Source organism: Macrotis lagotis, chromosome 1 (assembly GCF_037893015.1).
Source record: "Macrotis lagotis isolate mMagLag1 chromosome 1, bilby.v1.9.chrom.fasta, whole genome shotgun sequence".
Lineage (NCBI taxonomy): Eukaryota > Metazoa > Chordata > Mammalia > Peramelemorphia > Peramelidae > Macrotis > Macrotis lagotis.
In genome coordinates this window covers 325837769-325865063 of record NC_133658.1, presented here as the reverse complement: position 1 = coordinate 325865063, position 27295 = coordinate 325837769, and the positions used below count along the sequence as shown (strand labels likewise).

The 27295-nt window shown below is 34.6% G+C and overlaps 1 protein-coding gene across 9 annotated transcripts in view; it reads right to left on the bottom strand.

Moving 5' to 3' along the window:
* MAPKAP1 (MAPK associated protein 1) overlaps positions 1-27295 on the bottom strand; it is a 357394-nt gene that overhangs the window by 150118 nt on the left and 179981 nt on the right. For all 9 annotated transcript variants that reach the window (XM_074211563.1, XM_074211565.1, XM_074211567.1 and 6 more), the window contains one exon: positions 26586-26758. In XM_074211563.1, the coding sequence (XP_074067664.1) occupies positions 26586-26758 (173 nt within the window). The remainder of the gene's footprint in view (positions 1-26585; positions 26759-27295) is intronic.

Here is a 27295-nt window from a genome sequence, read left to right as displayed (position 1 = left end):
ATGTCATGATAGATGCAGAGATAATATAAAACATAACCTCTATACTCCAGAAGCTTATGGTCTAACAGGAGAGATGTGACAAGTTTAAGAACCTAAAAACAGCAGTATAAGGTAGTTTATAACAAGTACCAAATGAGCAGTAAAGATAGAAGTAATACTGATGGCTCATATTTCTATAGAATTTTACAATTTATAAAGTGCTATACTCAGGATAAACCTATGAGGTTTTCCATGCATTTTACAAATGAGACTAAGACAGAAAAGTTACCTGATTTGCTCAATCATATGATCAAGAAGAGTCAGAATACTCTAGTCTGGGCCCTCAGAATCCCAAGTCTAGTTCTATTTCATCTCATTATTATTATTATTATTATCATTATTATTATTATTATTATTAATAATAATAATAATGATAATAAGAATAATCACTTTTCTACTGCTTCAAAGCACTTTCCTAATAATAATTCTGAGATATATGTAAGGTATAGTTATCTTGATCTTCTGTTGTTGTTGTTTAGTCATTTCAGTCACATCCAACTTTTTGGGACCTCCATTTGGAGTTTTCTTGTGAAGGACACTTAGAGGATTTGAGTCCAAGAGCAGTCTCTATCCACTGGGCCACCTAATTGCCCTGTCTCCATCTTAGAGTAAAGGGAATTGAAGTTTAGAGATGAGAAATAGATTACTCTTGGGTCACTTGGCAGATTAGCGTCAGTCAGGTTCAAATCTAGTTTTTTCTGACTTTAAATCAAGAGTCCTTTGCATTAAGTGTTCAGAACATCTTCAACACACCACCTTGTCTCAAGGCATAGCACTGTGCTTTGTTAAAGACAAAGTTTAGATCATTCCCATATCCTACTCTAATCGGGCTTACAGTATAATGGTAGCAATAGCATACTCACATACAAGCTCAGTAACTATAATACAAGAAAATAGACGAATACGAGATTAGTATCAGAGAATAATGTGTAACTATTCAGGAAAAGGGGAAACTGCCTCAGTCTGGGATGAGTAAGGAAGATATTAAGGAACAAGAATTCTCAGTCATTGTATTACTGAGAATAGGTAAATTATTCACAAGAAGAAGATAAAGAAAGATGGGGGAAAAGCAATTAGCAATTGTTTAATGTCCTTTAAGGTTTACAAAAGTTTTTGATACACGATCTCTTTTGATCATCACAATAACTCTCTAAGGTAAATAATATCATATCATCCCAGTTTCACAGTTAAAGAAACTAAAGAACAAAAACATCTAAGTCAGGGGCTCAGCATTTAACAGCTATTAAGGAAAAGGAAATCAACATGAGCATGTCTTCTGGCTTCCAATCTAGTGCCCAAAATCTACAAAAGACCACAGATGTCTCATTTCCCTAGGTCAGATCTATAGGTAACCAAGTGACCAACATGATTTCAAGGGGTCATGTAACCTCAGGAGATTAATCTACACAAAGAAAAGAAAAAACCCAATATTTCACTATAATAACATATGAATTAGAGATATGCAGGAAGCTAATACCCTTCTAAGATTACCATCCTTACAGGAATACCCTTTGGCAGAATCTAACCCAAAGTATGAGAGAGTCCCAACCAGTAGCTGATATGTTGATCCTCAAGACCAAACTAGACCGACTGATTAAAGACTTGAACCAAACACATTTCCTCCCTTAGCTTTCAGGGATACTGATAAAGTAACTACTTTGGCTTACCAGCCACCTAAGTTTTCTTTTCATTTTGCACAATTTATAATAATGACTACATGAAATTAAAATAAAAGTAAATTGGGGAGAATACTCTGAAACCAGTTACATTCTGATGGCTAAACAAGTACTAGTGGAAACACAACGTATATGGGATAGATGTGGCTAGAACGTAACTAATTAAAAAGTTCTGGGAATTAAATGAATGTGATGATGCCAACACAAAAGCAAGATTCAATTAGGCCACATTAATACAAATAAGTAAAGTACCTAAGTGGGGTGATACAAAAATGCAAATGGTCTTTGCCCAAAAAAAAGGTCCCCTTGAATATTATTTCTAATGCTAAGTGCCACACTATAGGAGACAACTGACAAACCAAAGCAAGTTTAGAGAAAGAAAACTAGGATGATAAAAGGACTGAAACTATATTTAAGTACCTAAAAGGCCGTTATATGGAAGAGGAACTATCTCTCTTATAGTTCCACAGGAACAGACATAGGGAGAAGGTGCAAGTGAATGTTATCATAAGGAAAATCTACCTAAAACTAAATGGCTGTTTAAGTGGAATGAACTGTTGAAATGAACAGTGAAGAGTTGGTGTTTGTCCACTGTTTTCAAAGACCACCATGAAATCAGGGAAGTGATGCCACGAGAAGCAAGTGAATTGAATTTGAGTGAAGGGGTGCTGTACTAAGTGATCAGCCTCACTTTCTACTCCTGAGCCATCTGGGTCCAGAGGCCAGATATGAATCAGGATGAGTAGAAATAGCCCTGGATGTGAGGCAATCAGGTTAAGCGACTTGCCCAAGTTCCCACAGCTAGTCTGAGGGTGAATTTGAACTTTGGTTCTCCTGACTTCAAGGCCAATGATCCATCCACTGCATCACCTAACTTCGAGATAGTGAGAGCTAGTCTAAAGTCAAATAGTTTAGTCCAGAAATGATGAGTTCCTTATCACCTCTATAGGATCTGATGCCACAGTCACCTTGAAACCTCTCTGGGTTTCTATTTCTTCATCTGCAAAATAAAAATGTTGGACCAGATGATGTATAACTTATTATGGTTCTAAGTGCTATGTTCTTAAGATGCTATAGAAATGCCCCAAAGTGGAATGGCTTTCCTTGGGAGATAAAATACATCTAGGGTTTTTTCTTGGCATGGGTATCCCCTCCACTGACAAAGACTGAAAAGATACTTCTCCATGATTCAGGAGGTTTTGTAGAATTGGTAGAGCTGAAAAGCTTATTACTCTATTGCCAACTGTTGGCAAAACCCTTTGAACTTAGAAAGGCTGACATTCAGACAAGTGACAGAAAATGCCACTTAACTTTTTCTAGTTTGGGAAAATCTCTCCTAATAACACTGATACTATTAGAAAACATTTGTGAGGAATTTTTTACAAATACCCTGATTCTTATAACAAGCCCATGAAGGAGGTTGCTGGGATTACGGACTTGCTTGTAAACATACAACTAGTATCTAAGGTAGAATTTGAACTCAGGTCTTCTTCACTAAAACTCCAGCACACTATCCATCATGCTACATGTCTTAAAGAGCTTGTGTTCCACTGTTACAGTTGAAAAAACTAGGGTCAACTGTAAACCATGATGAGGTATTTGAGATTTTAGTGGAATAATAAAAACTGTAGTAAATTACATTTCTATAGTACATCAAGTTTCAAAACGGCTCCATGAAACAATAAGAAAGAAATCAAGAGGAAATTGGCTGAGTACTTGTCAGGGAGATAGGATAATGTTTCTAAAGGGAAACTGGGCTATGAAGTCCATTCAAGCTCCAAGAGTCTAGGATTCAACAGTCCTAAAAGAAACTCCCTTATTTAAATTACTCAAGTGATCAAAGACAATTCTAAGACTTGTGATGGAAAATGCCAACTACATCCAGAGAAGGAACTATGGAATCTGAATGCATGTCAAAGTATACTATTTTTACTTTATAAATTTTTTTCTTGTTATGTTTTTTCCCTTTTGTTCTGATTCTTCTTTCACAGCATGACTAATGTAGAAATATGTATAACATGATTGTACAAGTTTTACCTTTGTACGAATATAACAAGTTACACAAGTTTGTGTAACAAGTATAACCAGGTTATTTGCTATTTTAGGGTGCAGGGGAGGAAAGCATGGAAAACTTATCTTAATCTATAATTGGAAAAATAATTAAATAAATACAAAGAATTGGGCAAGGAGGGAAGAAAAAGGCTGCCTGGAGATGAGATTTTAGTTAGACCTTGATAGAAGCAGAGAAGGCAGTGGGTAAAGATTAGGAGGAAAAACAATGAGGGTATAGGGGACAATCAGAGAAAATGCCCAGAATCAAGAGATAAATGTTCTTATTAATGGAAAAGCAAGCAGACTAGTATCACTGGAAGATTGGAAAGTTAGGAGAGGGTGAGGTCATAGAAATCCTGGAGGCTAGAGAGAGTGACTGGTATTTACTGAATTGGGGGAAGGGTAGGTTTACATAATCAGACCTACACTTTAGGAAAGCCAATTTTGGTGGCTGAGTGGAGTGGAATGGGGCTAGATTTGAGACAGGCAGACCCACCAGTAGGTTACTGCAAAAATACTGATATAAGGTGATAAGGGCTTATATCAGAGTGGTGGCAGTGTAAAAGGAGAAAAAGCATATTTAAGAGAATTCAAAATGATGAAATTGAAAGGCCTTGGCAAGGGTAATGCAGGATAATGAAGAATTGAGAATGACACATCAAGTTGTGAGTCTGAGGAACTAGGAAGATAATGTTGCCCTCTACTGTAATAGGGAAATTGAGGATAGAGATGGAGAATTTAGGAGGAAAGATAATGACTTCCATTTTGGACATATTGAGTTTAAGATGTTTGCTGGGCATCCAGTTCAAGATGTCTGAAAGGTAATTAGATATATGATATTGGACAGTGGAAAGGTTGAGATTTGAGAATCATCAGCAAAGACATGGTAATTACAGTTATGTGAGAAGAGGAAGGAAAGAGAAGAAGGTCCAGGTTGGAATCCTGTGAGACACCTTTGGTTAGAGGGTATGATCTGGATGAGGATCCAGAAAAGAAGACTGAGAGAGTGTGGTCTGATAGGTAGAAGGAGACAAGGAGAGAGCTATTTTGTTATAATGTTGTATGTTATGGTAAATCTGTCAGCATCCAAACTATTTTCCAAAGTATGAAGCATACTCTAAATATCTGAAAGACTGTATGTTTCTAAACTACGAAGTTTAAATTTGGAATTTTAATTACATGATTGATGTTTAAATTAATTAATTGCAAAGTGTGTGCTAATTGTTTAATTGGTTGCTTGATCTATATAGATCATTTTTTAAATTAAATGAGTTGATTTACAAAGTTTATTGATTGGATGTGACAATGAATTATTTCACTGACTACCTGATTTGCAATTTTCCCAATTAATTTACAAACCTTTTAGTTGCAACTATGGTTATTGAAATCTACTTCAGGTGATCTATACTGAGACTGTCATAACTAAGAAATATTTATTATATAAAATAGGTAATAATGACATATTAATATTAATGTAAACTATAAATCTGCTAAATGGATAGCTAACAAGGAAGTAATCCAGCTGTTTGTCATAGTATATTTTATAAATTCAATACTGTTGCAAAGTGGGTTCTAAGATTTTTCTAAATGGTAGCCAAGACATGGAGGTGTTCAACAACAAAATAAGGTGCTGCTTACTCACATCTTCTATCTATCTAAGTGACTTGCTGTGAAAAGGCAGTAACTCTAGGTTTCTGAAAGCAAAACATGAGTTCTGGTGGCTTCCATTACTGGAAAACCTTAAAAGAGGGACCAATCAATGGACTAGCTCTATTGTCCAGGACTAGTTAATTTAAAAACAAAGAGAGTAATCAACAAAGTGGTGGTTAAAAAATAGATTTTTAAAAAAGATAGCAGTCTTGAAGTCATGAAGACTGTTTACATCAAAATATGGATGAACTGTCATCTATATTGGCACAAGAAACAACTATAGTAATGGTAAATGGTAGAACTTTTGAAGTTTTGGAACATCATCATCAGGTAGCAATGTTCATATCTCTTATGTCTTCCTATTATATTCAGTTTTATAGATTTTATATTATTGAACAATAATATCCATTACAGTTTTAAACAGATTTTTAACCATGACATATTTTCCCATTAAATCAAAGCAATTTCTACGTGTTAGCTCTTACTTCTACTTACTGGTCCCCACAACCCTTGAAAAATTTGATGAGACCAATCATGTCTCCCCAATTCTTATCTTCTCTAAAACAAACATTTTTATTTCCTTCGACTAATATTCATTCACATGGCAATATTTTAAGGTTCTTCTCAATTCTGCTCCATTGAACCCCAATTTATCAATGTCCTTTTTCAAATGGGGTACTAGAACTCAATATAATATTCCCTTTCAGTCAAGCATAAAGATATAGTGCATACCTTATCCTGGTACTTCTTAATACTGCACTTGCAATCCAATGAAACTCCCAGAACTTTGTCAGACTATCTACTATCTGGTCACATTTCCTTCTACTCCATACCTGGGAAGTTTGTCTAACATTGTGTCCCGAGGAAAACTTCTTCTATCTTGATTCTGACATACAGAAACAAGGACAGAACCCTGAAGCACTCTTCTAAAGACTAATTTCCAAGTTGACACTGTTCATTAATGTCTACTCTTAGGGACAAGTCAATCAATTCAAGAAACATATTTTTAAAAATCTTATTGTTATAAGTAGCTGTTAAAAACCCAAACTATCATTTTTAAATAACCATTTAAATAACCATTACTGCCATTATCAATTATATCCTGTCTGCCCATACCAAGCAAGTTATCTCTTGTAACAAAGCTTTTAAGAGAAAGGAAAAAACTAGTCAACAAAACCCATCAGTATCTCAATGAGTCTGACAGTATAACAATTATTTGTCCTTCAAGTAGATGCCTAGCAATAGCATCTCAGTGTTAAGAGGTTTTCTACTAGACCTTTTTCTCACTGTACATTCTACTTCTCTTAATAAATTCAAAAAGTTGTTCTTTTCACATAATTTATACTTTTCAACTTTATCAACACTGGATTTATTGAGTTTGATTTATTCTATAATTTCTTTTCTATTATAATTCTTAAATATTTTTCAATTTTCAACCAGTGTTGAATAGTATTGAAGATTAAAAACATTGAGCATATATTTTGATGTTCCCTCAAGTTCCTCACTTCCTCGCACCAATTCTTTTATACTACTAAAATGATACATATTACCACTCTGCATCACTATTATTTTCAAGTATTTCACAATTCCATTATCAGAAATTTGGAAATCACTTTATCTGATCATAGCTTCTTATTTCTTCTTACCATGTTTTACCCATCTCTAAACCTATACTTCCACTCCTTAGTTCTCAACCCTAGAACTCAATTCAGTTCTGCTCAGACTTTACTTTCCTCCATTCCCAATGTTGAATGCATAGTTACTTTTTCCAATCCCTGGTCCTCTAATTACTACTCAGGTGGGAAAAAAAGACCCAATCATAGATTACTCCCTGGGACAGCTAGGTGGCATAGTGGATGGAACACTGATCCTGGAGTCAGGAATACCCAAATTCAAATCTGGCCTCAGACACTTACTGTATGACCCTAAGCAAGTCACTTAACCTTATCTGCCTAAGTTTCCTTATCTGTAAGGAAATGGCAAACCACTCCACTTTCTTTGCCAAGAAAATTCCAAATAAGGTCCCTCTTGAGTAAATTTTTTATTCTATTATCCAGAAAAACTGCTCCAAAGGCTCTCTTCTCAAGCTTCCCACACCATTCTCTTCCCCCATCCTCTAAACAGAAGTCCTCATCCCATATTTTACTGAGAAAAGTGAAGTGATTTACCTCAGGCTCCTTTCTCCCTTAATTTATATTTCCAGATTCCTGACATTCCCTACTTTCCTGCTAAATTAAACTAGTCCTCAGAAAACAATCACAAGGTTTGTTACTAGGTCGCACTGAAACTCTGCCAGAGTTCCACTGAGCAGTATGGCACACACTAGATAAAAGAGGGCTCTGAGAGTCAAGAAGATATGAATTCAAGTCTTTACCTATGAAAGATAACAACTGTATTACTGTGAACAAGTCCCTTAACCTTTCAGTACCCTAGCCATCTTTCACTAATATTACGATCTTCAGAATAACCGTTTTATATAAATCTTCTTCACTCAGAGTTCCCTACACTAATGGATCATAACTCCAGGCCAAAAGAAACCCTCACCAAAGACCAGCCCTTGAATACAGTCTACACTGCAATGAAGAACAAAAGGAAGAGTTAAAAATATTCATATAAATTCAATTTACTAAATATCAGCAGTTTCCAAGGATAGAATTCTAAATAACACAAGTCTTTAAGCAATCAAGATATGATTGAGTTCCATGAGAATAGAGACCATATAATATACATTTTTCCCCCTCCCTTAGCACCAAGTATAATGCTGTACAGAGTAGGGGTCTAGTATCTGACTTAAAAAAAATAGATAAAAAGAAAACTCAAGAAAAATTAAACAGATGGTTGTATTGATGACATTTACGAAACTATAATCATAGTAATCCAATTGAAACTACAATAACAGTTTCAAACAGGGAAACTATAGTCAAACTGTACAATGGTATCTATAGAATTCTATACAACTTAGACAATGTAAACTTGGTGGTTTAAGAGAAAAATAGATATATTACCTACTGAAGACAGCAATTACTACTGTATGAACAAACACAAATGAAGCCCATGATTCCCATGCATCACTGAGATTTCTAGGGTTAATGATGCATGGCAAGTAGCAGGCATAAAACCAAAAGTTTCTATTTTAACAGGCATTTTATTTTTTTTGAAGGTGAAAATTCCAAACCAAACAAACTCAAGGAAAAGTCTGAGAACTAAAAGGCCAATTACCAAACCCTATTATTCATTCAGATCCAACATGAAATATAAATAATGCAAAAATTCATTTCATAAGAAAGTCTTAAGGAGTTGCAAAGAACCATTATAATAGCATCTTATATTTAATAGTACTTTATAGGGTATACTATTCCAAAAGCAACTTTGAAGAAAAAGTTTTTCACATGGACCAAGATCCCACTAACTTTTCTGTGTAGGTTGGTAAAATAGCTATCTAGTTCTAAACCTCAGAGAAAAAGCTGACTGAAAAATACTAAAATGTGCATTGCTTATTTGGGGGAACAGTAAGGAAGAAAACAGTTCAGAAAATGTCCATAATATTCTGATTTGAGAAAATGTTAGTGTCTAAATTAGTGATAATGTATATAATTAACAGCAGTTCTATCACAATGCATTGAAAATGAAATAAAACCAAGTCCCTCAAGAATCTATTATGTATTGATATTTTCTGAACTGACACATAACACAGCCCTTCCATGCCTTAGGAAGTAGTTTTTGTAAGCTGATGGGGGGGCCAAAGAAAGGTATTCCCTGCAGAGGATTCTGGGATGGTGGAGTAGACCAGAAAATTCCAAGCTTTTCAGATTTCTTTCACAAAGTCAAAAAAGCATTTCAGAGAGTAGCCAAAATAAATAAGAGTTGGGGCAAAAAAGTGGTCCTCCTGGGACAACCTGGAGAAAATCCTAAGAAGGGACTAGACTGGTGAAATATAAACACCTTAACTGAGCCCTAGGGGTAGCTGGGTTGAAGAGTAGCCCCAACCTCAGTCAAAGGAATTCTCACCTCTGAGATAGTGTGGGAATGGGGTAAGGGAGCAGAGGGAAGCTCTGCTGATCAGGGATGCCAGGGCCAGCTGTGCTGCTGAGATGCTGCCCTGGGCAAGAACAGTACAAGTCTGGTGAGTGCAGAAGCAGTGGCCCAGGAACACTTACAAGTGAATTGAGTTCTCCATCTTGGTTCCAGGCTTGAGAAGTGAACTGAAGGTTAAAGCCACAGGAGGGTTTTCAGGGAGTAAGATCATTACCAGCACAGTATATGCAGGAGCTCCAACTGTGACTTGGAAGGGGGAAAGAAGTGCAGAGAAAGGGCTTAGAACAAAGCTCCTAAAGCCAGAAGCACTAGGAGTAGAGCTTTAAAAAAATGAGCAGGCAAAGGAGAAAGAACTCAACCATAAACAGTTGCAATGGGAATAGAGAAAACTGGGGTTCTTTTTCAGAGGCAGATAAAGCAAAAAAAAAAAAAAAAAAAGAACTACACAAGACTTAGCAGCAGCTCCTTTAAAAAAAAATTATTTATTTAAGGCAATGGGGTTAAATGACTTGCCCAAGATCACATAGCTAGGTAATTAAGTGTCTGAGGGCAGATTTGAACTCAGGTTCTCCAGACTCCAAGGTCAGTGCTCTAATCACTGTGCCACCTAACTGCCCTTTGCAGCAGCAGCTACTTTTAAAAGACCAATTAGAAGGTCTTTGAACACTAGATATCAAAGAACAAAAGAACTGAAGTTACAGTAGAAAATATCATACCTAGCAAAGTTAAGCACATTCCTGACCAAAAAAAAAAAGACATTCAATGAATTGCCAGACTTGTTGCAAAAAGGCCTAAACTAAATAGAAAATGTGACATATAAGAACCAAGACGGTAAACACCAAAGACTAATTACAAGAAACTTAATAAGGACAAATTGTCTATATATGGAAATGTAAATTATATGCCCAAGATTATTATCAGTAATTGGAAAGAGTAGAGCTGAGTAAGATGGGATTTTAAAAGTAAAAGGATGTAGAAAAGATTTTAAAAAATACTATCATCTTATACAAATGAGATGTGAGAGGAACAATTGAGGAATTAGATGGGGAAGAAGAGCTGGTAGTTCTGGAAAGGAATGGATTAAAAAAGGAACAATATATGCATATACACATGCATAGATACATATAGATATCAAAGTATTCTAAATTCAAAAAGAAATAAGAGGATGGAGTAGTGAGGATAATAAGTTAGAGCATGGAGATATAGGATTAGAGGGTATTTAGAAAGGTGTATAGATCATTGGGGAGAGGGAGTTATAGAAGGTTGTGAAAGAGAGGGATTCTTGGAAGGGTAGTAAATTAAGGAATAGGATGGCAAGATAGCGAGGAGAAATAAGGAAAGTAGAGGAAAGATTGTTGCTTTCAGGAAATGTTATAAAAATTGAGAGATACACACAAACTAAATATATATCTATCAATATGTATGTGCATGTGGATCTTTGTTATTTATTTATCTATCAGTATCAGTATGTATGTGTGTATATACATATGTGTGTATGTACACACATATATAGTATGGGTGCTCTATTCACACACAATGTGCATGTGTGTGTGTGTGTGTGTGTGTGTGTGTGTGTATCCATGCTTAATTGTAGTTGGGAGGGGGGAGGTGGAAAAAATTAAACAGCACACAGCAGAGAACAGAAGAAAACCTACAAGGAAGCAAAGCAAAGATAGAAAGTTTTGAACACAATGCATGATATTTATTATATGGCTTTCCTGAAATGGAAATTTATTACATTTTCTTATAAATTCTTATGACTTGATGCACATACCATATTTTTTTCTTATTTTGTGTTTAAGTATAAAATAAAAAAAAATCAAAAGAAAAAATTTATTCCTTCTTGGCCATTTTCAGGTGAAAAGTTTTTCTACACTTAATTAAGAGGGGCTTCAGAAGATATACACAGGATACTGCTAGAAATTCACTCATAACTTTTCTCAAATCAGCTGTATGCTGAAACGCCTTGGTAGCAAAGTCTTCAAGAACATAGGGATTTCTCCAGTCAAGAAAAAGGAACCAAGGAAAACTGTATAAAATGATAAAACTTTACTAACAGAAAAACAAAAACAAAGAAACCACTCTAAGCCCAAGGCTATGGAAAGAAGAGACTGTAGAATGTAAAGGATGGAAGGGATCATAGAATATTACTTTGACAGAACACATAACAGAATCCTACAAAGGAGAGTTTAGAAAGCACCCATCTCATTTTAGAGATTTGAAAACTAAAATCCACAAAAGGGAACCGATTTGTTCATGTTCACAAAGAGATTATAGTATAGCTGAAAATATAATCCCAGTCTCCAATTCCCAGATCAGTGGTCCTTTTACAATTGCAAGCTGTCAAAGATTGCTAAATTACGTTTTATAATCTGGTTGTTCCAAACTGACAGAAGTCTTAAACAGTACACACATTTCAGAGTTAGCTAATGTAAATCTACATATGGAAATTCATGCATGTGAAGAGAAACCCCCTAGATTTCTACCAAATGTAATCTGACATGTTCAATTCACATGCTGATGAAAATGAATACTTACCAGGAAAAAACGAAAATCACTTAAACATAATGGCCATCAGAAGGTCTGATTTCTTTCTTTCTTTCTAAATTAAAAAAAATTTTTAAATGGCTCTGCAGTGTTTACTTGGTGTTTGTCAGTATTCATTTTGAAACCAGAGTCAATAGTCATGATGTACAAGTCATTAGATAGCAACCAAAAGGTCCAATGGGTGATGGCTCTGAAGTTCATGTGTAAAAGGCCAGGAAATAGGGCTGGGTAAAACTGTCAAGATTTCCTTTTTGCAAGAACAAAAAACCCTCCTGAAAATGGAAAGCTAAAATGGATATAATTTGCATAATCAGCACTGTCAACCACCAGCTAAATCACTCAGGAATGGGCAGTCTACTCTTTATGGTAAAGAACCTGCTGAGAGATGATAAAACACATTCTTTTAATGATAAGAATGGCTAAACTGTGCTTTTGTGCTATAGGTGCATGTCACTGCAAGTCAAGATGACCAGAGTGTGACTTCTGGCTTCATGATTCACTAGCTGCATAAGAATGGACAAATAAAAATAACTTTCCTTCTCTTTACAACCTTTATTATGAGTGGCCATATTCTTCCACTGAAATGAATTTAAAAAAACAAGGCATAGTACGCCCTCTGGGACAGGGTAACAAGATGAACATGTTTCTTAACTATATTAAGATTAATGATGATAATGATTATAGTAGTAGTTAATATTTATACAGCATTATATATTTTACTTTTTATATTTATTATCTATATTTAGATTAATAATGATGGTGATGATATCTGCATTTCCAAGTACTATATTTCATATTCTACAGAGACACAAAGACACACAAGACACACAGACACAGACACACAGACACACACACACAGAGTCTGTCTGTCTGTCTGTCTCTCTCTCTCTCTCTCTTCTCTCTCTCTCTCTCTTCTCTTCTTCTGAGGTTATTGCTCCTCAAACTTCTGGTTCTCATTCTTCCAGGTACCCTGAGCTGCTATGTGGAGGCAGTAGAGGATCAAGAGATTTGGTAGGAGGTAAACACAATTTAGATATTGTCAAATTAGATGTTAGGTGTAAAATATATTGTAAAAAAAAAAGTGTTACATTATCATTACCACTACCACCACCACCACCACCACCACCACCACCACCACCACCACCACCACCATCATCATCATCATCATCATCATGGCCACTTGGTTACACTTACAAAACACTATTATCAAATTTAAAAAAAATATATTTATTTAAGGCAATGTGGTTAAGTGACTTGCCCAAGGTCACACAGCTAGGAAATTATTAAATGTCTGAGGTGGGATTTGAACTAAGGTCTCCAGGGTCGGTGCTCTATCCACTGAGCCACCTAGCTGTTCCATTATCAATTTTTTTTAAAAAAATCTAGCTACTATCAAAATCCTAGACTCTGCCCTAACTGTGGTTCTGTAAACATAGGGACATACATGTAGTAAAATAGATTAGAATCTTAAATGATTCAAAGAAGAGTTTTTAAGTAAGGCAGTGACTCTAAGAGTTGTATTGTTAAATAGAGATGGGAAAAATATTGATGAGATGTTAATTTTGGCTAATCTAGAAATTAGCTACATGATCTTCAGCAGGTTAACTTTTCTTCTTTGAACCAGTAAAAGATGTTCACTAAAGTCCCTATGAGGTCTAACATTTTATCTCCTAATATATGGTGCCCCAAAGCACCTTTTAGAGTACTTTGATGGAAGCAAGAAAGGAGGGAGAAAAGACAGGAGGAAGGGAGCAGGAATTTCTCAAGTACTTATTTTGTGCCTAGCAACAATACTGGATGATAAATGTTATTATTATCCCCAATTTACATTTGAGGAAACTGAGGAAGGCAGGTTAAATGACTTGTCTAGGATCACACAGCTTGAAGACATCTAAGATTAGATTTAAACTTAGGTCATTGGGGATGGGACTAATGATCTATTTCATGGACCATCTGGTTTCCTCTTAAATACACATTTTTTTTTTGACACCCACAATAAAATACTATAGAGAAATCACTAATTCAACTAGCAAGTTGGCCACATCTCAATGTGTTATCCACAAATATAAAGGATTAGAAAGCACCAAATAAGAAAATGTTCCAACAGAATTAAACTCCAATAGTATTGTCAAAGGTGTTCCACAATACTTATGTTAAAGAAGGGAGTCCCCAGCAAGAGTGCTATTTTATTACTGGCAAAGAAAAATCCATTGATAAACAAAAGCAGAAACCAATTTCAAAGGGTTATAGTATCTAGTATATTCAAAAGGATATTGGTAATTAAAAGCAAATATGAACTGGAGAGTAACCTTACAGAATCTGATTTTGGAGAAGCTTAATAAAGTAATGGAGAATGAGAAGAGACACTTGTTAAAATCTTGGTTGTGCAATCTTGTTTCTTTATCTATAAAACGGGGGTAGCATTTTAGATACAAAGCTCACAGAATTTTTGAGTGGATAAAAACATACTTTATATAAAGTACTTTATAAATCACTTGAAAAGTTTACATAAATATGAAAATGCATAAGTCATTAACAAATATAATTAATCAAACAGTACATTTTTCTAACAACCTATTCCTTCCTTTCCTCCAATAATCCAAATCCAAGGCTAATGTTAAAAGAGATGCTGTGAAGTGGGTAGGCCACTAGCTTTGAGGTCCAGAGACATGGGTTCTTGTCACAGCCTTGACACAAATACAATTCAACAAACATTTATAACATGCCTGCTAAGTATAAGGTCCTATGCTGATTAAACAGCTGAGTGACCTTTGGGTAAATTTCTCTTCTCTGAAGATCAATTTCCTTATTTATGTAATGCATGAAGATTAGATATTAGCCAATGTCCCATCAAACCCAAAGACATTATGAAGTATAAAGAAAAATTTCACAATATAGTAGCATAAGATATTTACACAGGTTACTAGTCTCTGTAACTGGTAGGCTTCAAACAGAAGTTGGATGAACACTTATAAAGCTGGGGTAAATAAGATTTCTACTTTCCTAAGAGGATTGGGTCCTAGGAAGTCTTAGGTCTCTTCTAAATCTGAAATTTTACCATTCAAACATTGTTATGTTATAATCAATCGCTTCTTTTAGCATTGTGTAAGATAACTTCCAGTTCTGACTTTCTAAGAATAACAAGAATTTTGTAACATTCAATTTCCTGGTTGTGAGAATGAGGGTCCTTGTCTTTCTGTATCCCCACATTTGATTAAGTACTCTGAAAATATAGTAGATGTTCACTAAATCCTAAATTTCTCATGGAAGATTAAATAGAAAGCTTTTAAAATGGTAAATTTTGGTTAAAAATAAAGTAAGCTGGGTTCCAAATTTCCTCTATTTTATAAAGTTATTTTAAAAAATTAAGATAGCTAGGCTTTCATTAAATTAAAACAATACTTCAGAGGAAACTGGCAAGAATTCTGTGAACTGATGGGCAAGCATAGAGCATGGAAGTAAAAAAATTTATACAATTGCCAATACTATAGAGAAAAACAGTTTTAAAGACTTCAGGACTCTGATCAATACAATGACAAATTAGGAATCCAGAGATTTGAAGATGAAACACCTCTCAGCTTATGTCAGAGGTGATGAAATTAAAAGTGCATCTTCAGGCATGACCAATGTCAGAATGAGTTTTGTTGGACTTATATGCATGCTGAAGTTGAAAGTCTAGTTTATTATTTTTTGTTCAATTAATAAATTACAAATGCATGTAAAGCTAAATAATTTTCTAAAATATCAAGAAAGTATTGTACTTAATGTACTTAATACTTAAATCAGAAGTCATTATTTTATTTTAAAAGTGAAGAGGAAACAACTGCCCAATGTGCTATTTTACTTTGAATTTAAAAATGAAAAACTCAGTGTATACATCTAACAAGTACTATATCTGTACTACATAAAAAAGTATTATATATATAATCCTGAGAAAAATTATTTTCATCAAAACTTTACATGCTGATGTACTTATTGAAAGTCTGCCTATGGAGGTGGCTAGGTGGTGTAGTGGATAAAGCACTGGTCTTGGAGTCAGGAGTACCTGGGTTCCAATCTGGTCTCAGACACTTAATAATTACCTAGCTGTGTGACCTTAGGTAAGCCACTTAACCCCCTTTGCCATACAAAAAACTTAAAAAAAAAGTCTGCCTATTAGGTGTGGCTAAGTGGTGCAGTGGATAGAGTACTGGCCTTGGAATCAGGAGTACCTGAGTTCAAATCCAGCCTCAGACACTTAATAATTACCTAGCCTTGTAGCCTTGGGCAAGCCACTTAACCTCTTTGCCTTGGAAAATCTAAAAAAAACAAAACAAAACAAAAAACAAAAAAGAAAAGAAAGTCTGCCTATTGTTAGGTCATGCATGGCTTTAATCTTAAAGTTGCTTTGAATTTAGTATATCTAAAGAACACTGCTCTTATTTATTCAAGAAATTTTTACTTAAGGATAGTAAAATAAAATTTCAAAAGAAATTTTATTTTGGACACTAAATATATATGCCATAAATAGAAAGAATATAGTTACATAAATATAAATGTGAATGTTTTATGTAAATTTACAAAGATTGTTTTTGAATATAAAGGATATAACAACAATTGCCAGCAGATGTGAAGTTTTGATATAAAATACTTGGAGAGAAATGCATTTTATAAAGAAAGTGTCTTTAAAGTTTAGCTCCTACACTATGGAAATGAACAGAAGAATCAAGACAAGGATAAACTCAAATTCAACTATTTAGCTTGAAATTTGTTTTTATATTAAACTAATATAAGCCATCTGAGGAATTTTCACAACAGAATTCTGGACATGAAAGTGACTGCTAAGGTCAGTTTATCCAAAAGATACCAAAAGTAGTGATTTTATTTTTTGAGGTACCCTGTGAAGTTGAAGTTTGTTATTCTTTTGATTATTCCCTCCTCAACTTTTCTTTCCCTTTTAAATTTATCACCTTTCCCAAAGGAATATATATGAATTAAGGCTTAAAAGGTAAAGTTGTGATAAGCTGGAAGCCTAGAATGACAACAAAAGGAGTTATCAAAAAAATTGCTAATTATACTAACTATACCAACATCCAGCAAAAAACATTTCAAAATACTGGGAGACTGTTCTTATCCTGGATCCGTGACTTGTCCATTTATCCCTACCTGAGCTACTTTTTCACATTCTATATTGAAGACAGACTATCATTAAGTACTAGGATTGAGCAATAGTATTTAGAAAGGACAGTGATATAAGGAAGAGAAAATCAAGTAAGACATTCATGTGAAAGAAACTCATGCCATCAGACTCAGATCCGTTGAAGTACCTGAATGCAGTGGAGTCCGCAAAAGAGAAGATAAGCAGGAATGGTTGTTATGTGGATCAGAGACTGAACTTGCTCTCTTCAATCTCAGAGAGAAACACCAGTTGGTCAATTAATATACATCCATATGTGGAACCTAGATTACTGCAAATGGAGAAGTTTTGAGAATTGTGGACAAATTCACTTACCTTGGTCGTGTCCTTTTGAAGGAAGTACATATTAACAATGAGGTTGACACATACATTGTCAGACCCAGCTCAGTATTTGGGAGACTTGGAAAGAAAGTGGGGGAAGAGAAGAGGTATTAGACTGACTACCAAACTGAGGGTCTATAGAGCCATTGTGTTGACATCATTACTATACGCCTGTGAAACTTGGATAGTCTACCAGCGCCATGTCAGAAAACTGAATTGTTTTCATTTAAATTGTCTTAGGAGGATTCTGAAGATCACCTGGCAGGAGAAGATACCAGACACTGAGGTCCTTTCTTGAGCTAAACCACCTAGCATTCTAAAAATACTACAGAGAACGCAAATATGATGGGCTGGACATGTTGCTAGACTGGAATTAAATGCAGACATAAGCTTGCAAAAAAAAAAACAACCTATTTTATGGAGAATTCACACAGGGCAAGGGTTCACAAAAAGATCAGAAGAAGCAATTCTGAGACACCCTGAAGGTCTCACTGAAGAACTTTAGAACTGACTGTACAGAATGGGAGGCACTGGCAAGGACAGCCCAGCATGGCTTGCCCTCATCAGTGAGGGTTCTGCGCTCTATAAGGAAAGCAGAACTGAAGTAGTTCAAAGGAAATGTGACGTATATAAGTTAGAGTACCCGCCCCAGGTGTTCACATGGACTATTTGTGTCCAAGCTCTGGACACATTCTGGAAAAGCATTCCAAGTTTGTATTGATCTGAGCAGCCACAGTTGGACACACTGTAATTTATTTCAAACATAGTGATGTCATTTTGGTCTTTTTTTCAATAATGAAGGACAAGAACCAACATATATACATTTGTGTATATGTAATATATATAAATTTCAAATTATAGAGAAATATATAGATCTAGTAATAATTTATAAATAAATGATAATTAAACCTATAGGAGTCACTAAAAACTGGGGGGACAGAGTAGGGGGAGAGACTTTTAAAGAGTATGCTTTGGAATTTAGGAGAATGGAGCAGAGGGATTTTGGAGAGACTAATGACAGGCACAGGGGATGGAGGGAACTCTTGGAAGGTAAGCAAAGTGTGGACTGGGAAGGCAGAAGGAGCAAATAAGGTAATAGGGATAGGGTAAAAAGAGAGGTTGAAAAAGAAAATAGTGAGGAAGAATAAAATGGGAAATTCACAAATATTATAACTGAAAGTGAGTGGCTTTCTTATAGTAGTTGTTCGTGTAAGCAAAGAACTAGAAATTATAGGAATTCACATCAATTGATTTGGAATAACTAAACAAGTTGTGGTGTATGGCTGTGATGCTATAAGAATTAATGAACTCATTGCTCTTAGAAAAGCATGGAAAGATTTGGGCAAAATGATGAAGTAAGTAAAACCAACAGAACACTGTATACAACAATACTATTTTAAGAATAACTTTGTAAAGGAAAATGATCAATGGTAGAGAGGATGTGGGAAAAGAGGAAGACTAATACTGTTGGTGGAGTTGTGAACTGAGCCAATCATTCTGGAAAGCAATGGAACTACACCCAAAAGACAATAAAACTGCATACTTTTTTGATCCATCAAACTTTATATTAGATCTCTATCCAAAAGAGATTTAAAAAAAAGAAAAAGACTCACGCCTACAAAAATTTTTATAGCAACTTTCTTTGTAATTGCAATGAATTGGAAACTGAAGTGATGCCTATCAATTGGAGAATGACTGAACAAATTATGGTATAAGAATGTCAATAAATACTATTATTCTGTAAGAAATCATGAATGAGCTGGAAAGACTTACATGATATGATGGTGAGTGAAATGAGCAGAACCAGGAGAATATTGCATTAACAATAACACTGGGTGATGAACAAATATGATGGACATAGCTCTCCTTAGCAGCATAATAATCAAAGACAATTCTAAAGGTCTTGCAAAGGAAAGTATCATCCACATTTAGAAAAAGAACTGTAGAGTCTGAATGCTGATCAAAGCATATTATGTTCCATTTAAAAAATTTGCTTTATGGTATATGCATTTTTTGTTAACCCTCTCATGTTTTTTTGTTCATTTTTGTTCTGATTCATCTTTCACAATAGGACTAATATGGAAATATGTTAAACATGACTGTATATATCTAATCTATATCAGATTGCTCCCTCTCAGAGGGAGGAGAAAGAAATAGGAGGAAAGGGGGAAAATGTGGAACTCAAAATCTTACAAAGTAGTGAATGTTGAAAACTATCTTTTCAAATAGTTGAAATAATAAATTTAAACTTTGAAAAATGATTGAACAACTAAGTCATTTTGACTATTATAAATCAAAAATTAAAAATTAAGAACACACAGAAATGCTATCTAAGTACTGATAAATAGATGTATAGAAAAATTTTACAAGTATACATATACAATAATACACATACATACACACATACCTATTTGTCTAATGATAGTCATCTCTAGGACAGAAGGGGAGTGAGGGAGGAAAAAGAAAAAAAAACAAATTTACATGCTAACTTTGTATGAGGGAATCATTGCACATGATAGAACTGCAGCTTTATGTGCAATGATCTCTTTTACTGTACTGTATTATATATGAAAATGCTTGTTTTGTTCCCTAAATTGGGATCCAATGATGTCACTAAGTGAGGGCACAGACAGAAATGAAAAGACAGTCCAGGTTAGAGCCATGTATTACACCACCCTCAGACTTATACCCAAATTAGAGGGTGTGATATGGATGATGAACTAGCAAAAGAAAATGAGAAGAAGCTATTAAACAAGTAGAAGGAGAACCAGGAAAGAAATGTCTGGAAAACAGTGTCAAATGAAATCAAGGAAGAAGATGATTGGGGCTGGGGGGGGGGGGGGAAGCCATTGGATTTGGGTAAAGAGAGTACAAGTACATTTATAAAGAATAATTTCAGTTATGAAGTAGAAATTGAGATTTAAATGACCAAGAAGAAAGTGGAGAGAATTAATCAAATTGGGATACCAAGAAACATAATGGTTTTTGAAGGAGTGTGACTGAAAAAAGGAAGAGAGATGTAAACTTACAGTTAGTAAGGATGGTAGGATGCAATGAAGATCTTTTGAGGTTTATAAAGGCAGACATGAGTTTGCTTTACCAATTTTCTGACAGATATCATTTTTGAAGCTAGCTATTTTTCAGACTACTCATTAGAAAGACAAATACTGACTCTGAAGCTTAAATTCTTCAGCCAAACAGTGAGAAAGCAGGATTCACTGGAAAAAAAAATCTGATGCTGGTAAAGATTGAAAGCAAAAGGAAAAAGGGTAAATGGAAGATGAAATGGATAGAGTGTCTTGGAAGAAATTAATATGATCTTGGACATACTTAAGGAGATAGTGAAGGATAGAAAGGTCTGTCAAGCTATAGTTCATGGGTGGGGGGTCACAAAGAGTTGTATACTGCCAAATGAATGTACAATAACAATACTTTGGTTTTCTCAGACTTCTCTTTCCATTCCTATCCAGGTAACTCTCAGAGATCCTGTTTATAGGATAAGCAACACAGTACAAAGATGGCTAGAGGTCAGGAGATCTGAATTCAAATCTCAACTTCCACACATCTTGGTGGTGGAGATTTTCTCTGTATGATGAAGAGCATAAGTCTCATAATATCTTTCTACTAGCATAAATAATGATCATGTAATAACACCTACATATTAGATGTTACATAGTACAGAGAACATTAGTACATTAAGATTTGCAAAGCACTTTACCTGTGCTATCTCATTTGAACTCCTCCCCAACAGTCCTGCAAGAAGTGGTATTATTATCCACATTTTACAGATAAAGAAACCAATGCTGAGAGTTACATTACTTTTTTTGGAGGTCACATGTCTGAGGAAGGAAGCTATATCACCTAGCTACAATGAAACTAGAGTTGCTGTGGAGAAAATGTAAAATTGAAAGGGCTATATTTGTTCAGAGTTGTGATTATTAGTAACTTTTTAAAACAGGACAATTTAATAAAGCACAGTTAGTGACAATGTTAATATGAATATTAAAAAACCTGATTCATTAGTAATATAACTTGCTGAGAGAAAAGAGAGCTGATGGTACTTAAAAGAAAAGAAAGGATAGAAGAACAAAAGTATGAGGCATACAATAAAAATAATACTTCAAAGATTCATGATGAAATTTCATTAGTATGGGAGTTTCCTCCACTGATGCAGATCAACAAAAACTTCACACCTGGGAGGGCACTGTTCTAGCTACTTGGACAGAAAAATTCATCATCTGACATGATAGACCTTGCTCTAGAGACAAGTTTCTCCTCACTCAGTGCAGCACCTGCCTTGTTAATCACTATGTACTTCCTCTCTAAGATGGTGCTTGAAATTCTTCCAATCCAGCAGGATTTACCAAAAGGAAAACAGCAGTCAAGAACTCAGAAAAGGCTCATGATTAGGATGATGCATCAAAGCAGAACTTAAACAGTTCCCATTTCTATAACATGTTCCTTAATATAGCCTTGGGAAGTAAATAAACAGCACAATTACTTTCCAGAGGAATAAAATGTGACATAATATGAAAATGATATTCTCTAAGACAAGGATTAAGTGTTGGGGCAGGACTCAAAAGACAGATCTTCAGACTCAATGGAGGAGGACTGAATGTTCCAGTGAATTCACTCCATACAAGGGGAAAAAATACATGGAGATAAAGAAAGGATTATAGCTGAATGGATATGATGGGTTGGCTACTCAAGTGAATTTGTGATCATTTCATAATTACGTTCATAGATTCAGATCACAAATGTAACTACATTTGTCAAACCCATACAATTCTGGCCTATCCTCTTAAAAGTTCATTACAGATAATTCACCTGACAAATTGGAGGTGTTCCTCTATATATTTTGACACTGAAAAGGTAACCATGGAGTCTGGCAGTCCATCTGTCATTCCTTCCTCTTGCTGCATGGTCAACTAAACTCATCTTTCTATTGTACAATTCCTTAATATATTTTGATATCATATTTTGCTATTTTGATACTTTTGTTCTTTAGAATTCCTTCCAGGTTATATGTTGCAGCTGGATCACATACATTAGGCACCTTTTTATTGCTATACTTGTGATGCTCATTTTTCCTTCTTTAAACACAGTTATCTGCAATGTCTCAATGATATAAAGCAATATTAACAGAATGCTAATATTGAAAAGGTGGACTTTTACTTTTGTGGAAACTTGGAAAAAATAAACACAAGAGTTTTTGCAAAACCGCCTCTCTCCACCTCTTCTTAAATGCTGGATCCATTTGGTTGCACAGCTATTCTACCTGTCCCAAATATAAATATTAATGAACAATTCTACTGAAATCAAGGAATAAACATTTTTACTTCACTTAGACTACTATATTTGGCAGGCCATGCCAAACTTCTTTGAAAAATCATGGGTCTCTTCAGTCCATCCTCACCCACAAACTGGTATATCAACTGTCAAGGGAGAATCTGCCTTTGATTTTCCTTATTGGATCTCATTTATCCTAATGGTGAATATGTTTGGCAGGCATTACATCTCTCTTATACTTATGTTCAGGTCATTGACTAGGGATATTTCCATTGGTATCTTTTCCAAAGAATTCAAATTTATTTTGATTCACAAGAGGAGACATCTTATTGTAAAAGAGTCTATAAAGCAGTGATGTTTTCTACGAAATCAGATGTTTTTTTCCTAATTGATAAACAATAATTAGATTTTTATTATATATAATTTAACTTATTTTAAATTAACATTTATATACTAATTAATAATAAACAATAATTAATAAACATGAGATTTTCTATTTTCTAGATCTTTCAATTGAGAAATGGTAAATACTAAATATTACTCACAAAGGCCTAGGCCTCATTGTTCCCCACTAAGAATACATATCAAAGACGGCTTCTGCTCATAAAGTGGAATTAAAGGATGTAAAGTGTCAGTAGTTACTGATGTTCTGTTGGTTGCTTTTTTGGAGTAAGCTAATACAGCCAAAGATTTTCTTCCAACCATTTCCTATTTCCCAACTGCATCATCATCTCCAATCCAATTCACTTCTCTATACACTTGGTCCAATTTAGCTCTGTTTTATATTTTTGTTCTCTTTAGTGAAATTTTTACCTAAATTATATGCCATAAGGAACTATAATATAATCTGGACCAAAAGAAATGGGCCAGATGAGATAAAACTAAAGAGTTCTCTTCACAAAAGTCAGGATCTCTAAGCAACAAAAGCTAGAAACTGTTAAAAGTACATTCAAGAAAATGCTACTGCCAAACACCTGAAATAGTTTGTCATTAAGTAGGTGTTTTAAACATTAAAAATTATTTTATATAGTTTGGTAGCTATTTTTGGACTCTTGAAAATATGTGTTTCACAGAACTTAAGAGTCCTAATAAAAGTTGGCAACGTCATTATGAGATAAAATGAAGTTATGAAAATTAAAAGGAAAACTTTACATAAGGAGTTCCTGTAAACAACAACTATATAAGGAACATTAAAGGAGGCAAAATGAGAAGTGGAAAGAACTTGCAGTGAGGAGAGGGTTCAAAGTGAGAACTGCTATTTATGACATGTTTGATCTCAGGCCTCATTTTGTTGGGCCTAAATTTTCACTTCCATAAAAACTGGAAAGCAAGATGTAAAATGTACAGTGGATGATGTCGAGATTATTTGAGTTGATTTTACTATACTTTAGTAGGGCTCAAGTATGTGGCAGAGTGCATCTGGAAACGACTGGCATAAAAAACATATGGGCAATATTTATCATAATAAAAAGAGCAAGTTGGGAGGTAGCTAGGTAGCACAGTGGATAAAGCACTGGCCCTGGAGTCAGGAGTACCTGGGTTCAAATATGGTCTCAGACACTTAATAATTACCTAGCTGTGTGGCTTTGGGCAAGCCATTTAACTCTATTTGCCTTGCAAAAACCTAAAAAAAAAAAAAAAAAAAAAGAGAGAGAACAAGTTGAATTCAAGTGTTTCTAAAGTCCATTCCAACAAAAATGACTATAACAAATCTTTCATTTCACATAGGAAGTACAATGAAGCAAAAATGAGACAAACTGTACACTGGTAGTCCTGAAGTATTAAAATCGTTAAATGGTCCTAACAATTTTTTAAAATTAGTTTCTATAGAAGTTTAGAGATAAAACATGAATTACCAAGGATTGAGAAAACATGGTGGTGGATAAACAGAGGCATATTTACATAGAGAGAGTATCTGAAAAGATGAATTCAAGTATCTTTCGGAGTATCTATATAATGAAGAGAAGAGAAGGTGGGGTGAAGTAGAGCATGGAACAGATTATTTCTTAAAAGCCTGGTTCAGTTTAGCACTATGATATTAAGAACAAAACTCCTTTTGTCTATTCCCAGATGAACAGAATAATAAAAAATAATTTCAACAGGCCAGCTGAAAGTGGAAAAATTTTGCTTGGTAGTGAAAAACTACCATTTGCTTGTCTAAACGAAAAGTTATCACTACCACATAATCTCATACACTCACCATCTCATCTGTAACCTTCACTAGTTTTCTCCCATTATTGACATTTGGAATGTTTCCCCTCCACTACCCCTCCCCTCGATCTCTCTCTTAGAGATTCTACCCATTCTTTAAGGGCTTTACTTTAACATCTGCCAAAAAAAAATGGAAATGGCTTCTGAGTTTCCTTCCAGCTCTTAATCTATAATCCTCATCAAATAACAACAACAAAGACATAATGATAATCACCAAAATATGCAGAGTAGGGAGAACACTGGCCCTAGGATCAGGAAGTTCTGAATCCAAAACTCAGCCTCCCATATGTCTTAGCTGTGTGATGCTGGGCACTTAACTACAAACTGATTCAATTTTATCAAATTTAAATTATGGATGATAATAGCCATCTATCTCCTAGGATAGCTGTGAGAACCAACTGAAATATCTAAAAAGTGCCGAGTCACAAGCCTGATACCTAGCAGGTACTGAACAAATACCCATTCCCTTTCCCCTTTAATTTCTTCCCTCTCCATGTTTACACCTTAATGGTAGTTTTAAAGTTTTCACAATACACTCCTCACAGAACTCACAAAATTTCTAATGATTATCTTAAACCAAGATTAATCCTCTATCCATTAGTAACATGCTAACTGCCTCTTTCTCTCATTCTTCCCCTGCCCCATAATGCTTTGAGATTTCCCCCCCTATCTCATTCAATGATTTTGCTCTATTTTATGCCAAAAACTCCACAGAACTGGAAGGAAATAAAAATATTATTTAGTTCATTTCTCATTTTACAGATGATAAAGGAAAACAAACTAAGGGTCAGAGAAATAATATGCCCCAAAGTAAGTTGTTAAGTGCTAAGTAAGTTACAGGGCTGAGATTCAAAGGGTCTTCTAATTCCAAATACTCTTTCTAGTCTTTCTACTGCACCAAACTTCATCTTAGGATATCTGTACTCTAAGAAAAGAGTCTCATAAGGAAACTGAAGAAAAACTCATTAGAGAGAAAGCAGTGGTTAAAAGGTATGGGAATGAGTTATTGATATGCTTTGTCTTATTCTCTCTCCTACACTGTAAAGCTTTCTAAGTGCTGTGATAATACTTAAATATCTGAATCTTACATAAAAAAATGCTTACTAAAATGAAAATAAGTTCATATCTGTTTGTGCATAGTATTTTACAGTTCACCACATATATGTATATATATATATATTCTTATTCATTTTTTTATTTTAGGTTTTTGCAAGGCAAATGGTATTAAGTGGCTTGCCCAAGGCCACACAGCTAGGTAATTATTATATATTCTTATTTAATGAAATCTTAATGAGTGAAGAGATCTTAAAACAAGATTCATTTGCAATACATATAATAATAACAACTTTTTTCTACAGTATTTTAAGGTTTACAAAGTTTATTCCTCATGGTCACTCTGGAAGGGAGATCATGCCAGCATTTTTATTTAGTCTTTTCATCCAACAGAAAACAAAACCAAACTTTGAAAGAAGATAAATTATTTGCATGATTAGTAAATCTTATGTGCTTATAAATATTTCTCTGAGATTTCAGAGACTGAGCAGAAGAAAGTTGAATAGCAAAGGGAAGAAGAAAAGAAAGTGAATTACTTGAGCTTGGGTTCTCGTCCTTCACTTGTATACTGCCAGCAGATTAGGCCAATTAGGTCATGCACCTTGGCATGTGCTATGGTCACAACTGTCATAGGTAGCAGTCTGTCTTGGCTTGTGTGCAGGGGGAGGTAGACATCAATTTTTTTAGTTGCAGTAGTCCCTACGTGACCCTGTGGACAAAATATATATCACATTAGATTTATTTGTTAAAGCCAAGAACCACATAATAATCACTCACAGAACCAATTTTCAGTCACTATCAAAAAGTATATATTTTTTTCATTATAGGTACTGAAAACAATTGAACATATATGCGCAATCTTTTAAAGGAAATATTTACATAAGCAAAACTAAAAATTAGAACCATTAGAATCCCACAAACAACCTTTATGTTCAAAAATTGAGGAATAGCTGAATAAAATTGTGACATATCCTAATGGAATTTTATTGGGTCATTAATACATGTATTTTGAACAATCACTATATATTTCTTTCTCTCTGCTAGAATAGAATGAGATGAAACTGAATAAGGATAAACAGAAAGGCCTTCATTTGGGCTGAAAAAGAAATTCACAGGTACAAGAAGGGAGAGAGATGTTAGAAAGTTGATCTAAAAAGATCTGCACTGAAAGGTCAATATGAATCAACATTTGATGGTAGCTCAGAAAATAAACATGATGCTTGGCAGCTTTAGGAAAGGTGAAGTT